The sequence below is a fragment of the Hypomesus nipponensis genome, chromosome 11 (assembly GCF_054491055.1).
Source record: "Hypomesus nipponensis isolate SF chromosome 11, ASM5449105v1, whole genome shotgun sequence".
Classification (NCBI taxonomy): domain Eukaryota; kingdom Metazoa; phylum Chordata; class Actinopteri; order Osmeriformes; family Osmeridae; genus Hypomesus; species Hypomesus nipponensis.
In genome coordinates, this window is record NC_140371.1 from 9,935,646 (window position 1) to 9,951,091 (window position 15,446).

General features: G+C 44.4%; 1 protein-coding gene across 2 annotated transcripts; it reads left to right on the forward strand.

Moving 5' to 3' along the window:
* The first annotated feature begins 1,588 nt into the window (after positions 1-1,588).
* Positions 1,589-15,404, forward strand: ogdhl (oxoglutarate dehydrogenase L). Of its 2 annotated transcripts, XM_084710227.1 has the most exons (22): positions 1,589-1,936; positions 2,025-2,195; positions 3,060-3,162; positions 4,450-4,565; positions 4,700-4,854; positions 4,955-5,101; positions 5,193-5,283; positions 5,368-5,547; positions 5,633-5,761; positions 5,842-6,021; positions 6,112-6,264; positions 7,075-7,177; positions 7,260-7,388; positions 8,188-8,338; positions 11,346-11,473; positions 11,573-11,751; positions 11,980-12,051; positions 12,584-12,709; positions 13,387-13,459; positions 13,546-13,709; positions 14,244-14,398; positions 14,482-15,404. In XM_084710227.1, exons 1-22 carry the CDS (start codon positions 1,682-1,684, stop codon positions 14,603-14,605), a joined length of 3,084 nt encoding a protein of 1,027 aa, XP_084566353.1. In that variant the 5' UTR covers positions 1,589-1,681; the 3' UTR covers positions 14,606-15,404. The 2 variants fall into 2 exon arrangements, with proteins under 2 accessions (XP_084566353.1, XP_084566354.1); XM_084710228.1 differs by lacking the exon at positions 2,025-2,195.
* Positions 15,405-15,446: the final 42 nt, after the last annotated feature.

Genomic DNA, 15,446 nt, shown 5'->3' on the forward strand with positions numbered 1-15,446 from the left:
AGGGACACATTGGCCATAAGGGACAGGCTATCTGAGGGGCAGGGGTGAAAACAATTCAAAGGGCACCAGCTGCATATGGTGGGGCACAGAGTTGTTGCTATACATGAAGCTCTACTGGGGCACCAGCCCCTCGTTGAGCTCCTCTTTTTCATCACTTCATCACTTCCATCCCCCCCCCCCCCCCACCAGTGGGACCCCCCAGTCCACCACTGGCCCCACTATGAACAAGGTAGGCAATGACACTTGTGAGCACAGGCTTGTGGATCTCTTGTCCTTTGTATCGTTCAAGATGTTGATTCCCACGGCTGGTAAGGTTTTGCCACTCAACATCCAGCCAGTCCAGTGTTTGTGTGATGATTGATGCCTCCCCTTCCTCCGCTGCCAATGAACGTGAGTGATAGAGCAGGGATGGAGGCGGAGGAGGAGTGGGGAGAGGGAGGGTATGGGTAGAAAGAGCCGGGCAATTATACTACACCATAAACCCCCTTCAAGGTAGATGGTCATCAATCAATGTGACTGAAACCACTTGCTCGTCATGACTCATGTTTGGTCTCTATACAAGTTTAGTTAGTAAAATTATTATTATTAGAAGCGGTAGGCTATGTATGATGCAAGGACAACTAATATTCGTATCTGATCTAAATTAGTCCTATTACAAGGAGTAGCCTATGCGTTTGTGTTTTGTGTGTGTGCGTGTGTGTGCGAATGCACTCAACCAGGTTACCTGGACGGTCGTCACCTTTGCAGTAGCTTGTGCGCCGTGACCGTGCATCACCTGACACAGGAGGCGTGCCTTCGGTTGCTGCGCCTCCAAATAGATCGGCGTTTGTGTGACACCTGCATCATATCTTTTGCCTAGCATCTGACTCTAACGACATGATGACAGTAGAGTAAAAGAGAGTTTCTGCCATAAGGTAAACGTAGTTTTACAGTTACAATTGTCAATAAGTCTCGCTATTTGCCTATGTCAATGTCGAGATTTAGTTGACACCGCGCCATGGCACGGATATAGAAGATTATAAGGATCTATTTTGACGTTAAGGGATTAGGATTTCCGAGCAACGCACTAGTACGCAGAATCAAACAGTGTTTTTGTTCTTGATAGAGGTCAATACTAAAACAACCCATTCCCCTTCAAGTTTTGTTCTGGAGGAAAAGGTGGGAGCACCGGTAGGCATGCAATAGGTTCTGTAATCGAAACGTGCTCTTTTTATCTATTGCACACTTCGTATTTGCTTATAGCATCTGCAAATCGCTGTGTTGAGGGGTAATTTAATAAACCCTCGAACAACCGCCTTTATGTTTGTGATGTAGGAAATGGAAATAGCCTAGACCGATGCATTAACAGAACTGGGTGCGTTGCAACGCGGGCAGTGTAGGACACATTCATGCGAAATTAAGAAGCTAACGTCTGCGTAAGCATCTTTTTTTGTCCACGGGTATGATAGTTGATTTAAAATATAACACACTTTTATTTACAGTGGCCTATATCAAACCTTTTGTAATCACTTGTCTCAAAGGTTCGAGTTGACTAAGATAACTCTTATGCAATAAAATCCCTTTGTCGTTTTTCATCGTCCAGGTCACCTAGGTCAGGATGACGCCTGTGGTCTATTGATGTTTGGTTGTTTTTGATCAGTTATGTGACATTGGCCAAAACCATAAGTCACTCATCAATTACATGATAGTTCATTGCCTCTTCAGCCTCCATTTCTTGTCCTCAAAGATGAGTCAGTTCCGGGCATTGGCAGGGGTCCTGAAGGGTGGTGGGCGACACTGGCTGCGGTTGCATGATGGAGGGGTGTTTCGGTGTGTGTATGAACCCAAGAGAGGCTGCTCGTCTGGGTCTGTCGTCCCCTCTGCGGTGGCAAGCAGATCCAGTTATGTGGAGGAAATGTACTTTGCCTGGTTGGAGGATCACAGAAATGTCCATGAGGTAAAATGACAGATGTAAGTCTGATCATTTATTATACAGTGTATGTAAATTTGGGAGACTGAATGGATTTGGTTGGTCTCTGCCTTAGTCCTGGGACACATACTTCCGCAACGTCCAGGCATCAGGTCCGTCTGGTGAGGTGGGCGAGAGACGCCCCTCCACCCTGCTCCAGGGTCGGGCCATGTCCCAGACACCTGCCACGGCACAGAAGGTGGTGGAGGACCACCTGGCTGTACACACACTCATAAGAGCCTATCAGGTAACCCACACAGACACATGCACACTCACTGGATGAAAGGTATAAAAAGCATCACAGTCCATTCCTCATAACTGTGTATCACTAGCTTGAAGACTTAAAGCTCTTGTCTTATGCGTATACCCAGTAGTGTTTCTGCGAACTTTGCCTCATCCAAAATGCAATTGACTTGTCAGAGCATATGAATTTGGCAGCAAGGAATGTGTATGCCTGCTTATTAAAAGGAATACAAAATTTGTTGTCACTGCATGTGGTTATGCAAATTGAAAGATTATCTGTAACCTACTTAGCCTGGGTGCTTTTTGAAAATAGAAATATCAAAGAGATTACTTAAACAAAGCAGGTGCTAACATTTCCCCTCTCCCTCAAATTAATTAGAAGAACTATCCGAGGGATTTATTAAATTCTGTATTTTGGCAGAGACAGAGTTTCATTCCTAGTGCATGTCTGTAGGGAGTGTGTAAGTGTGTGTGTATATGTATTCTGTAAGTGTGAAAGAGGGGAAATTCCCCAGGGGGTTAAACTCAGTATATAGGCCTTCTCCTATGGAGGGTCATTGTATTCCCCCAGCTGTTCAAAAGTACTGTATGTGGGCCCTGGAAATTGAAGCAAGGAGGACACATGAAACGTCATGCATCAAGGACTCGCCTCACATTCACATACAGTCAAATGCACATGTGAACAGTGTAAACACACGGAAATGCCCACAAACCTAATGCGCCTCCCCCTTGTATCTCTCTCTTTTTCTCCCCACCTCCCGCCTTCCCCCTACTGGATATATCTCACCCCATCCCTCTGTCTCACCCCTTCCCTCTGCTGTCTCTCTCTCCCCCCACTCCTTCCATATCTCTCTGACTTCATCCTCAGATCCGCGGTCACCACGTTGCCCAGTTAGATCCCCTCGGGATCCTGGAGGCTGACCTGGACTCCTTTGTTCCCTCTGACCTGATCACGACCATCGACAAGCTGGGTGAGAATCCCATCGCCTGATGTAGCTCTAAAAGACTCGTAAGAGTCAATGAAGTTTCAACAATAGACGCTTTGGTCCCAGGATTCATTCAACGGTTCTTCGCGTTCACTTAATTTTTGTAGTTGCTCTCTTTTTTAGTCTTTAGCTTCTTGTTTTCTGTGCGGCAGGCTTCCTTCTAGCATCTCTTGTTTGTATTCCCCCTGCGGGTTCCTTTGGGTCTGGTGATCTGACGGGGAAATTATGTGATATGCTGACTAGGTTCCCATTCTGGAGGCACTTCCTTGCATCCTCAAACACTTTCTTGTTTGACTCTTGTGCCCCACACCATCTTCTTATCATCTTTCTTCCTTCTTTGTGTTATTTATATCTGTTTTTGATTAGTGCACTAGATACGAACTATGAGTTAGGATAACAAAGTGCAGTGTTTGACAGTTAGTGGGTTTCCTTCAAAGAGAGCAAAGGTGGTAGGATTTTGTGACACATTGATAATAGGAGGTTGTTTCATCACTGATTATCTCCTCCTGTTTTGTCCTAAAATATTCATGTAACCTTTGCTCTGGCTACACTGATCATAAAGCATGGACATACTTGTGCGATCAGAGGCAGGTGAAGTGCAAAACACCCACACATGCACAGGAGCCAGGGTTATAAGTCCAGTAAAGGCAAACGAGCCATTTTCAGTCATCTCCACCATACTACACACAAACACACGGACCAGGCTAATGTTATCTGAGTCCTAGGCCCATTAATCTCAGCCCTGGCCACTGTCATCCAGCATTTCATTTAGCACTGTGGGGATCAGGTGATGCGGGACAGAAGCAGGCGATCGAAGAGGAGAGTAATAGCTACTAAAGAGAGAGCACTAAAGAGAGAGCATGCTTCTCTATGAATGTGTGTGTGTGTGTGTTGTGTGTGTTTTCTGTTTCTGTGGGGCATCAGTCTGTGTAAGGACACAGATTTGTGTCTTGTATTGTCACTACAAGGCGTATAGGTTTTCTACAGAAGGCTAATGGTCCCTTATTTGGCCAGCTGAAATTATTCTCAGTACCGGTTGTGTTGTGTGAGTGTGTGTGTGTGCGCGTGTGCACAGTAATGTGATTTGCTCCTGTGTGCGTGTGTGTGTGTATACTATACAGTAATGTGATTTCCACCTGTCTCCTCTGGGATGTGATTGGGACATTGAGCTTGGGCAGGACTCTAGGTATGCTTTATCAACATAGTTGATCCATGGTCAGTATTATGTTTGCTGTCACTGTAAGGTTTATCTCCTCTTCTCTCTTGCTCCAGGATTCTATGGTCTCAGTGAATCAGACTTGGACAAGACCTTCCAACTGCCAGCCACCACCTTCATAGGGGGCGGTGAGACCACACTGCCCCTTAGGGAGATCATATGCAGACTGGAGGTATTTGTATGTGTTTATGTGTGAGTTTGTTTAAGGAAATAAAAATGGAAATAGAAAGGTGTTGTGTGTGTGGGGGAAGGGGGAGGGGTGGTCTTGATCTCATTAGTACAACATACAATGTATGTGTTGCTCAGATGTCGTACTGTGGGCACATCGGGGTGGAGTTCATGTTCATCAACAACATGGAACAGTGCCAATGGATCCGCCAGAAGATTGAGACTCCTGACATCATGCAATTTACCAACACTGAGAAAAGAACTCTTCTGGCCCGTTTGGTCCGATCTACACGGTGAGTTTGTCCTCCCACCCCCTGCTCTGTCAGAATAATAAGGGTCCGTGCCGTATCTTTGTCCTGTACGGGTTTCTGATGGATATCTCTTGTGGCTTAGGTTTGAAGACTTCCTGGCTCGTAAATGGTCATCTGAGAAGCGCTTTGGCCTGGAGGGCTGTGAGGTGCTCATTCCAGCTCTCAAGACCATCATTGACAAGTCTAGCGCCGCGGGCATCGACAGCGTCATCATGGGCATGCCCCATCGGTACGTCCTGATACAACATCAACCTCTAGGGACACATCCACGAGTAGGGTCACTGGAGGTTAGCATTGACCGTGCGCTGCTGTGTTTCAAGGGGTCGGCTGAATGTGCTGGCAAATGTGATCCGGAAAGAGTTGGACCAGATCTTCTGCCAGTTCGATTCAAAATTGGAAGCTGCAGATGAGGTAATCTTACGTCACAGCCTGCAACTGCTAAGTAGCATAATTATAGGTGTTATGAGGTGATATGTGTTTTTCTCCTGTCTGTAGGGTTCGGGGGATGTGAAATACCATCTGGGGATGTACCATGAGAGGATCAACCGAGAGACAGACAAGAACATCACCTTGTCACTCATGGCAAACCCCTCTCACCTGGAGGCCGTGGACCCGGTAGTGCAGGGCAAAGCCAAGGCCGAACAGTTCTACAGGGGAGACACACAAGGAAAAAAGGTACTGGTAGACACAGAGCATTTACATTAAGCAGCATGTTTCAGTAAACATATATCCGTGACCCGTCTTGGTTGTGGTGTATCAGGTCATGTCCATCCTGATCCATGGAGATGCAGCTTTCGCTGGTCAAGGGGTGGTGTATGAGACCTTCCACCTGAGTGAGCTCCCCTCCTACTCCACACATGGTACGATCCACGTGGTGGTCAACAATCAGGTATGTCTGGCTTTCATCTTCTCTCATGGGGACATCCTCTTCCCTGGGTCCCGGATTATCTGAATGTATTTATGTGTTAGATCGGCTTCACCACGGACCCTCGTGTGGCGCGCTCCTCTCCGTACCCCACTGATGTAGCACGGGTCGTCAATGCACCCATCTTCCACGTGAACGCGGATGACCCCGAGGCGGTGATGTATGTGTGTCGGGTCGCCGCTGAGTGGAGAAGCACCTTCCACAAGGACGTGGTCATCGACCTGGTCAGTAGCGGGTGAAAGAAAAAAACGGTAAAACCGCTTTCTTCTACCTGATTGCAGGATGCCATCAGTCTTTGCGTGTGTGTGTTGCAGGTGTGTTACCGGCGGTTTGGCCACAATGAAATGGACGAGCCCATGTTCACCCATCCCCTCATGTACAAACAAATCCGTCGGCAGGAACATGTGCTTAAGAAGTATTCAGACAAGCTCATCGCAGAGGGCGTGGTCACACTGCAGGAGTTTGAGGTCTCCACTTTTAACCTTACAGGCTACAGTACCCTGCTATATTCCTTTTACAGACAGTGAGACTGTACTTTGGTGTTCACGCCGTCCCTTGTCTCTCATGTGTTAATGTAGGCTTCAGTGTGGTCTAGTAATGGCACTCCATCCAGAACAACACTTTAAAACAAACATCCATCAAACCTTGCTTCCTGTAGTAAAGACTTCCTGTCTGCTTTGCGTTTTCTTGCAGTTACTTCGGATATTAGGTAGCGCAACAAGAAAGGATTCACCCAGTACTCTTTCTCATCCTACTCTCAGTCCAGCCCAGTGTTCCAATTGTAACACTAATAGCATGGGGTGTTTTAATTGCCCTCTCTTTAAGATGAGTTTCCAGAACAGGGGCGTTGACAGAAAAATATTTTTGGGTAGGCCTAGAAAAATATGAATAGGCATCTTTTCAGTTTTAAAACGTATTTACTTTGCGATGTGCACCCGAAGCACACATTTTCTGAGATATTTTCGTTTTGGATAGGCCTTAGAACAAATTGGGTATACCTGGGCAGGCCTACCCGTCGCTACTCCCCTGGTCCAGGACCCCTTCCAGCCCACTCAATTGGAAAACTGTTCAAGCCCATATGTTGAGAAAGGCAACTGAACCACAGATCACTTTTTTTTTTTTACTGTCACTCCTAGACAGTTGATTGTCTTGTGAGTCAGGGTCTCACTCCATCAAAGGTGATTGTGAGGGGATCTATTGTGCTGGCTGCATGGTAATATACTATATGGCCTGCAGGTAAAGGTACTGTTCTGACTCTATGGTGATCTGCTTTTCAGGAAGAGGTGGCCAAATATGACAAGATCTGTGAGGAGGCATACAGAAGTTCCAAGGATGAGAAGATTCTACACATTCGTCATTGGCTGGATTCTCCCTGGCCAAGTACAAATAATATTGTTCATTGATGAAACATTTTTATAGCAGGTGATTTCCTTATTTCCCATGTGGGTTCTGAATGGTTCAGATTTCTTCACGGAGGAAGGGGAGCCCAAGAGCATGACCTATCCTCCAACAGGATTGGACGAGGAAGTCCTGCAGCACATTGGCCAGACTGCTAGCTCTGTCCCTTTGGATGACTTTGCCATCCACTCCGGTAAGTGGCGGTTTACCTGCTGGTCAAGGAAACTATTGTTATTTTGTTTATAAACCAGCACACAAAAACTTTGAGTTACAGTCTATGACCCCAGACCCCCCGCAAAACCCTTTATCTTTTTGCACGAAAATTCAGAATTTTTCAGCGGCCCTGTGAGTACTTTAGTCCGCTTAAAATTCCATCTAAGTGGTATGTAACCAATGTATTAATGAATGGTCATTACAATAAATACGATTAAATAAATATACGGTTTTGAAGAATCTTGTACTCAATGTGACTAGACATAATTTCTATCAATCAGTTATAATGCTTAGGTTCTAATCACATGTATGATCACATGTAAGACCACATACAGTATTTCATCGTGTGTGTTAAACCTCATCCACTCAGACCTCAGCCTCTTTAGGACTTTTGCCACCGCCTCTAGGCTCTCCACTATCTACTGTTAGGATCTGCAGTGAGTAAATAAAGGAGATAAAGGAGGAATGAATGAATAAATGTAAAGGAGATGACTTGTAAACAGCCATGCCCAGGGCCAGCTGTCCTCTGTAAAACAGCTGGTGTAAGGATGGTCAAATCAGACCTGCTGCTTTCACTTTATGTGGTCTAATACAATAACTGTTGCTTTTTATCTTTTCTTCAATGCTCCTCTCTCATCCATTCATTTTACTTATCTGTCAAACTGTGCAACTACTGGTTGGAAGTACCCATGAATGGGTGGAAATGTAGTCCCTGTTCCACTTCATTCAAAGTGTTCCTCGCATACTGCTTTTTCACATGGTGTGTTTGTTTGCTCCAGGTGTGTCTCGCATCCTACGAGGACGGGCTGACCTGGTGAAGAATCGTCAGCTGGACTGGGCTCTGGGGGAGTACATGGCTTTCGGCTCCATGCTCAAAGATGGCATCCATGTTCGCCTCAGTGGACAAGATGTGGAGAGAGGAACCTTTAGGTGAATACCTGTTAACATGAACAAAAATCGAATGCCCTCCCTTTTTTCTATGACCCTACAGCCTGTCACTCGGTAACGCTTTTTGTTATGATTCTGGGTTGGCGTGCAGCATGCACAGCTGTAAGGGTTCTGTCTGAGTGAACATATGTAGGCACGAGAAGCTGAGTGGAGGAAATATGGTTCTCCTATGCAGAACGAATAAAAAGTATTTGTTTAAAATACACAAGAGGCCCATGCAAACAACTTGACAATTTTGAGGGCCTGTGTCCAGGTTCAGGTGTACTAGGAATAAAAGAAGAAAAAAAAACACAAGTTAGGAATTCATTCTCGAGGTGTTGACATAATGTCTCTGGAGACAGAGGAAGTCCGCTCTCGACTTCCCTCGGGACTGGAATGATTCACACATGGCGTCATTGTTGCTGTGATGCATCTGGGGATGCTCAAAGAAAGCTGTCTGATGGTATGTGTTGCGAGAGGCGGACTGCCATGCAAACAAATCTGTCCTCCCTTTCACCCGCCTGTCTTATCTGTCTCTCTCTTCCAATCTCCGCCTGCTCGTTTCTGCCTGTCTGTCACTCCATCAGGGGCCCCACCACTTAGCACACGCTCCATACATCACCCTAACACGATGGACGGGCTATCCTGCTCTGTTTTGTTTGGCTCTGACATCTGTTTCTTCTTTACAATGTTCTTAAGTTATCTCTGTGGCCAGCTAGGAAAAGCAGTTTCTCCAAAAATAAACAACCCAGGGAGATAAACAGCGATGGGAAGCAGCCAAGCTAGACATGGGTCCTCTTTTCTATCTTGTCTACTCTTTATTTACCCTACTGTCATTTACTTGGTGTAAACCTGTCGTACATTTCTTTTCTTCCTCCCCTCGTCTTTTCTGGCTCCCGGCTAGCCACCGCCTTTCCACTTAACTCTCCACCTTCTTTTACTTCTCCACTTTGTTTCTTTCTCCCTCCATCTTTCTTTCCCGTCTCCCCTCCAATTCTCTCCCCCCGGTCCCCTGTCTCCATCTCAGCTTCTGTGGGACTGAACATATTGGTGTGCCACAGTTGGCTGGGTCTGCCTACGTTGCCGTGGGACGTAGCGGTTAGAGTAATGGACTCAGTACTCTGAGTTTGGTGGGTGCGTTGAGCCCAGCTCCACTCTCCCCTGACTGATGAAGGCGGAGGAAAGAAGTGCGTGCGTGTGAGCAAGAGAGAGGGAGGAAAAGAAAGAGAAAATGAGGCACAATGGAGAGAGCGGGTCATAGTTTATAAGGAAACCCTGAAGAAATATTCTGCTGTCCTGTTATATTCTTTATGCCATGCAGTTTCTGAGGGAACAAGATAGTGTGGTTACTTGGTTTCAGGCACAGTCTTCCATTCAAGAATGACTGTGACAGAGAGATCCGTTTTCAGTAGAACAGCAACCAAACTAAATAGTGGTACAGTTCATGGCCTCATTAGTAGGGGTGGGAATCTTTTGGTACCTCATGATTCGATTAGATTCGAATCAATTCTTGGGGTCACAATTTTAGATTCAATATATGCTTGCATTACATTTTATATTTAGCAGACGCTCTTATCCAGAGCGACTTACAGTAAGTACAGGGACATTCCCCCCGAGGCAAGTAGGGTGAAGTGCCTTGCCCAAGGACACACTGTCATTTGGCACGGCAAATCGATCCAGCAACCTTCTGATTACTAGCCCGACTCCCTCACTGCTCAGCCATCTGACTCCCACATCTGACACCTACATTTGATTCCAATTTGCTTTTTAGTGTTATTTGACAGTGATAGGCAGTTAAGTGTTAAAGAAAAAAATATCAATGCATCAAAACCTTGAAATGTATTGTTTTTCTTGCAGTTTATATATATATATATATATATATATATTTAAAAAATAATGATTTTTTACATTGATATGAACCGCTACATAATTTGTTCCTTGTTACTTACTGAGTTCAGATAAACAGAAGGAAGTGTTCCCATTAAAAAAATCAGGAACACGTAAGACTTGAACCACCTACTTTACATACGAGGCAAAAATAACAACCATTGGAAATCCTGGAGATGACTGCATTACTTCCCTTTAAGTTTGATCATTACACAAGCTCAGCTCAGATCCATGGGATTTATCCATGTGTGTGAGACTGTGTGTGCACAAGAGACATCATTAGAGTGATGTTAAAGGGGGCTTAAATGATTGTCTCATCGGGCTGGTTCTGATGGCTGACTTGTACATTGGGAGCGAGTGGACTGGCAGTGCTTGTTAAATCCTGCCTCTTCTCTCTTCCATCAAATCCTGTTGGCCTCTATTGCCAAAAGATGACTGGAGACAAGTCATGAAAGGGAAGGAAGACTATACTCATCATGGATTGGTTGTCTGTAAAGAAAGTTGTGTGAGTGAATCTTTGACGGATCGCACTTTGCCCCAGTTGTCTTCTTGTTTACATGCGAGTGAGGACAGCTTGGTGTCCTGAACACCCTCCTGTCAACCAATTCTCTGAGTTATTTTGTCCAACCTTCTACAAAATTCATTTGAAACGCAACTCTAACTCTTACCCTTTTAAAGGGGTTGCTAAAGGGGTCAAAGCTAGTCAAATACGTTTCCTTTCTGTACACGGAAATGCAGATAATGATAATACAGAGCTCCTGTCCTGTGCCAGTGCTCCTGGAACAGAACTTTGTCCACCTCACCCAGAAGCTATTTTGACGCCCCTCCTACTTTTTGTACACACATCAAGACTAATGACTAGCGGCTCGACTTATTTTTGTAAAAGTGGTTTTGGTTGTATTCCAATTAATTGTAGTTTCTTTGGTTCTGTATGAAAGGTTTTCCATGAATATCTTTGGAAAAAATCCTTTGAAAATAGAATACCCCACCACACTTGTTCTGAGTGCCCAAAGAGCTCAATTGTGTAAAGGATGAGCATTTTATGCACTATGAACAGACAGAGAAAGGCCTTCATTTTTTCTTATCCTTCTGTTCGCTTCTTTTCCCACTTTCTTTTTTTCAGTCACCGTCACCATGTTCTGCACGACCAGGAAGTGGACAGGCGCTTCTGCGTTCCCATGAACCACTTATGGGCCAACCAGGCACCGTATACAGTCTGCAACAGCTCCTTGTCAGAGTATGGAGTTCTGGGTGGGTATGACTGACTCAAATGTGTCTCACCCCACGAAAGTAAGTTTGACCACCGTGACTTGGCTGTGATGATGTTTTCATGCACCTCTATCAACCCAGGTTTTGAGTTGGGCTTCGCTATGGCCAGTCCTAATGCTCTGGTGCTGTGGGAGGCCCAGTTTGGAGATTTCCACAACACAGCCCAGTGCATCATAGACCAATTCATCAGCCCGGGCCAGGCCAAGTGGGTCCGCAACAATGGCATTGTACTGCTGCTGCCCCATGGGATGGAGGGGATGGTGAGGAGGGAGAGCTCAAGCTAACTAGCTGTGACATACATGCCACACATATGCTTTAACAGCAGATATGCTTACTAGTAGTCATACATGCTACCATTGTTAAAAAAAAATATGAAAAGAAAGTCACAAACTATTTATCATGGTGCAGTGAATGTTGGGAGATGGTGGCTCACGGGAATGTATAGACATGAGGTTTCATCACCGCCTATCTCCCTGTCCAATCCTCAGGGTCCGGAACACTCTTCAGCCCGACCTGAACGATTTCTACAGATGAGCAAAGATGATCCTGATCGCTTCCCAGTATGTACAACACTTACGACCTCTAACCTATAGTATTCATTATCTTCTCTATAAATAATTCCAATAATGAAAAGTTATTATTTGCACATGCTTCATGTTCAATGCTTAAACACTTCTACTCAATAGGTCTGTGGGGTATTCAAGTGATTCTCCTGATAACTTTGGAGATGAAATGCCTTGTAATTTTGAGCTCTGACGCTTAGTTGTAATGAGCCCCTCAACCCCCAGGGCACATTGCCGGGAAACTCTGAAAGAGCAGTTCGAGCCACAGGCTGCATCAACCAGTATCATTGCTGAGTTGGACACTCATCACCTAATGGGATATTGATCAAACTCTCAGAGAGAGCGTACACTGAATTAACATTTCTCTACAGGGAGTATATGTGTGCCTGTTTTTTGTTCAGACCACAGTATCCATCACAACAACAGCAAAGTGAAAATGTTGATTTTTACTGACTAACTGTTCAGCATTTTTAGCATCAGACTGGTTTCAGATTGGCCATTTGGAGAAACACATTTGATTGTGATACAGGAGTACAATGGAGACTTTGAGGTCCAGCAGCTCTATGATTGTAACTGGATCGTGGTCAATATTTCCAACCCGGCTAACTACTGCCATGCACTGCGGAGGCAGACCCTACTGCCATTCAGAAAACCGGTAAAGAGAAACTCTCTTTCAGGCCTTAGCTACAATTTTTTTTTTTTACAGTATATCTATCCACTAATATGTTAACCCTAACATCTTATCTTTAGTCATCCTAGGATATCATAATCAGTATTGACAACCCCGAGACAGTTGTCTAAATTAGCAATCCTTATGGTATAGGAGTAGCCATTATATAGTACAAAGTTGACCACAAAAGTTAGATTTGTCTCTGTTTAACGGCATCACACGTGCTTCAAGTTTTTAATTTCTTCCCTCACATATTCATTTTTCAACCCTACTAATCTCTGTTCTCAGCACACACTCTCTAAAGTTAACTGATCCCCTGTCGCAAATAAATGTGATGCTTTGTGGAGCATGAGAAAGTCGCTTTCTGAGCAAATTAGAGAGAGACCCAATGGGGGATGATATTGTTTGTTTCCAAAAGAAAGTAGTCTAAAATCATGGATGCAGTTGGTTTAACAGTGGAGGGTTTTTATTTTTCGACTGTTAAGAAAATGTTTATTTTCCCTAATGTTGTCTTGGAGTGCAATATGGTGACAACAAATCACAGCAATTTTATCTCTGTAGTTTTCCCTGCCACATAATCCAGATACGGATGACAGAATCAATCTGCTGCCTACAACTTTATTATAACTGGAATCAAACTTAATGTATCTTTTGTTTTGCAGTTGATCATTTTCACGCCTAAATCTCTTCTGAGGCACCCTGATGCTAGGTCCAGCTTTGATGACCTTGCAACAGGTGAGGCACACCCTCTTTGTCTTCTGACAGTGTAAAAGACAGTGTAACTGTCAGGTAAATTACATTCAGCTAAACCTCTGTTGTAGGTACTAAGTTCCGACGGCTGATACCTGATGAGAGTCCAGCCAGTAAAAGCCCAGGTCATGTGAAGAGGGTCATTTTCTGCACCGGAAAGGTCTACTATGAACTGGCCAAAGAAAGGAAACAGCACAACCTGCAGAGTGATGTAGCCATAGTCCGGCTGGAACAGGTGTGTTTCTCAAAAAAGTCTAAATTAATTTTAGACTGGAGTCAACTCTGGTTTTAATGATCTTCACAAAATGTTATGTTCATTTAAAAATGTCAGGCTAATGCTTGTATTGACCCTTTATCTTAATTTTGTTTCCATTCCTGGGTCACACTTTGTGTTGGCTGGGGATTCTCTTGACACATGTTGGTTGCAAAAACAATTGGTCTGAGATGAAGGTCCAGTTTATTACAGACTTGAATGTTATAGATCAATTAACCAGTAAATACAAATGTAAGTAGATATAAGACAAACTGAAAACATACAAAAAGACACACAATAGACAAATAGAGCACAGAGAAAAAAAACCCTGAAACCACAAGGTCAAACATTGTGTGTTCCCAGTCAGCAACACCCTGTTCCTGTTCCTTTTATTAAGACCTTTTGAGCTGGGGAAGCCACATACTCACAATACAGAAATGCAGAAGAAAGCACGATGATGAATAATCAATAAGTGACTCCTACAATGCTACCATCTTTGGGTTTCTGTGTCACCAGCTTTCCCCATTCCCCTTTGACCTGGTCAAGGCCGAGATCGGCCGCTATAGCAACGCTGAGCTGGTCTGGTGTCAGGAGGAGCACAAGAACATGGGTTACTATGACTACGTCCGACCCCGTTTCCTCACTGTGGTGTCCAACAAGAAACCTATATGGTAAGTGTGGGACAGGACAAAACCTCATAATGAACAAAAGAGGATCCATATATGATCCCTCAGCATATGTCTCTGTGTTCCAGGTATGTAGGCCGAGATCCTGCAGCAGCCCCTGCTACAGGGAATAAACTCACCCACCTAAATGAGCTGAAGAGGTTCATGGACACAGCTTTCAATCTAAGCTTCTTCCACGGGAGGAACTTCTAAAGCGCCCTGAGATTCCTATGACAGACTAAAGGGGGGAGGAGGGTGTTGGTGATGTTTCCTGATTGGCTTTTTACTCTGTATAACTCGATAACTATCATCTCAGTATGCCTGCGCCTCGTCAATTAATTGTATACAGCGCAACAAGTCCCTTATTTCTCAGTGTGAGAAATTGTTTAAATGCGTGAGAAATACAGGGTGTTGCGTGAGAACGTGAGAAATGGCTGAAATGCGTGAGTCTCACGTCGAATGGGTTAGCCTTGAGAGCCCAGGTTGATGTACATTTGAATTAGCTATGCATATCATTTAGAAATAGGTTCCTGCTTTAGCTGGCATCATATAGTACTAACATAACACTTGAGGGCTAGTTTCCATAGTTTAACACTCCAAAGTCGTAAGACGCACAAGGCATACTGGGTCACATTATATAATGAATGCGTAGCAACAATATTCCAAATACGTAGACTGTTTAGACACATCTAGGATATCAGGGTTTCTCCTCGCTGTTGGTGAATGACTGTAGGTGTTGTCACACCTGGTTTCATCAGGAGACATCAGCCAGCTGGAAGAGAGACAGGCAGCCCGTCATGTTTTCCTCAACAGACAGAAGGCTCAGCAAGCCTACCCTATGGAGCCTGAGAGAGGACATACACACACAAACACTCACACACATACATATATGTCTATATATATGTATTTATTCCTAATATGTATGTGTGTGTTTGTCCTCTCTTAGCCTGAATATATATATATATATATATATATATATATATATATATATATATATATATATATATATTTACTGACACTGTAGAGCTTAGTAGAGCTCCATAAACATTTGGGT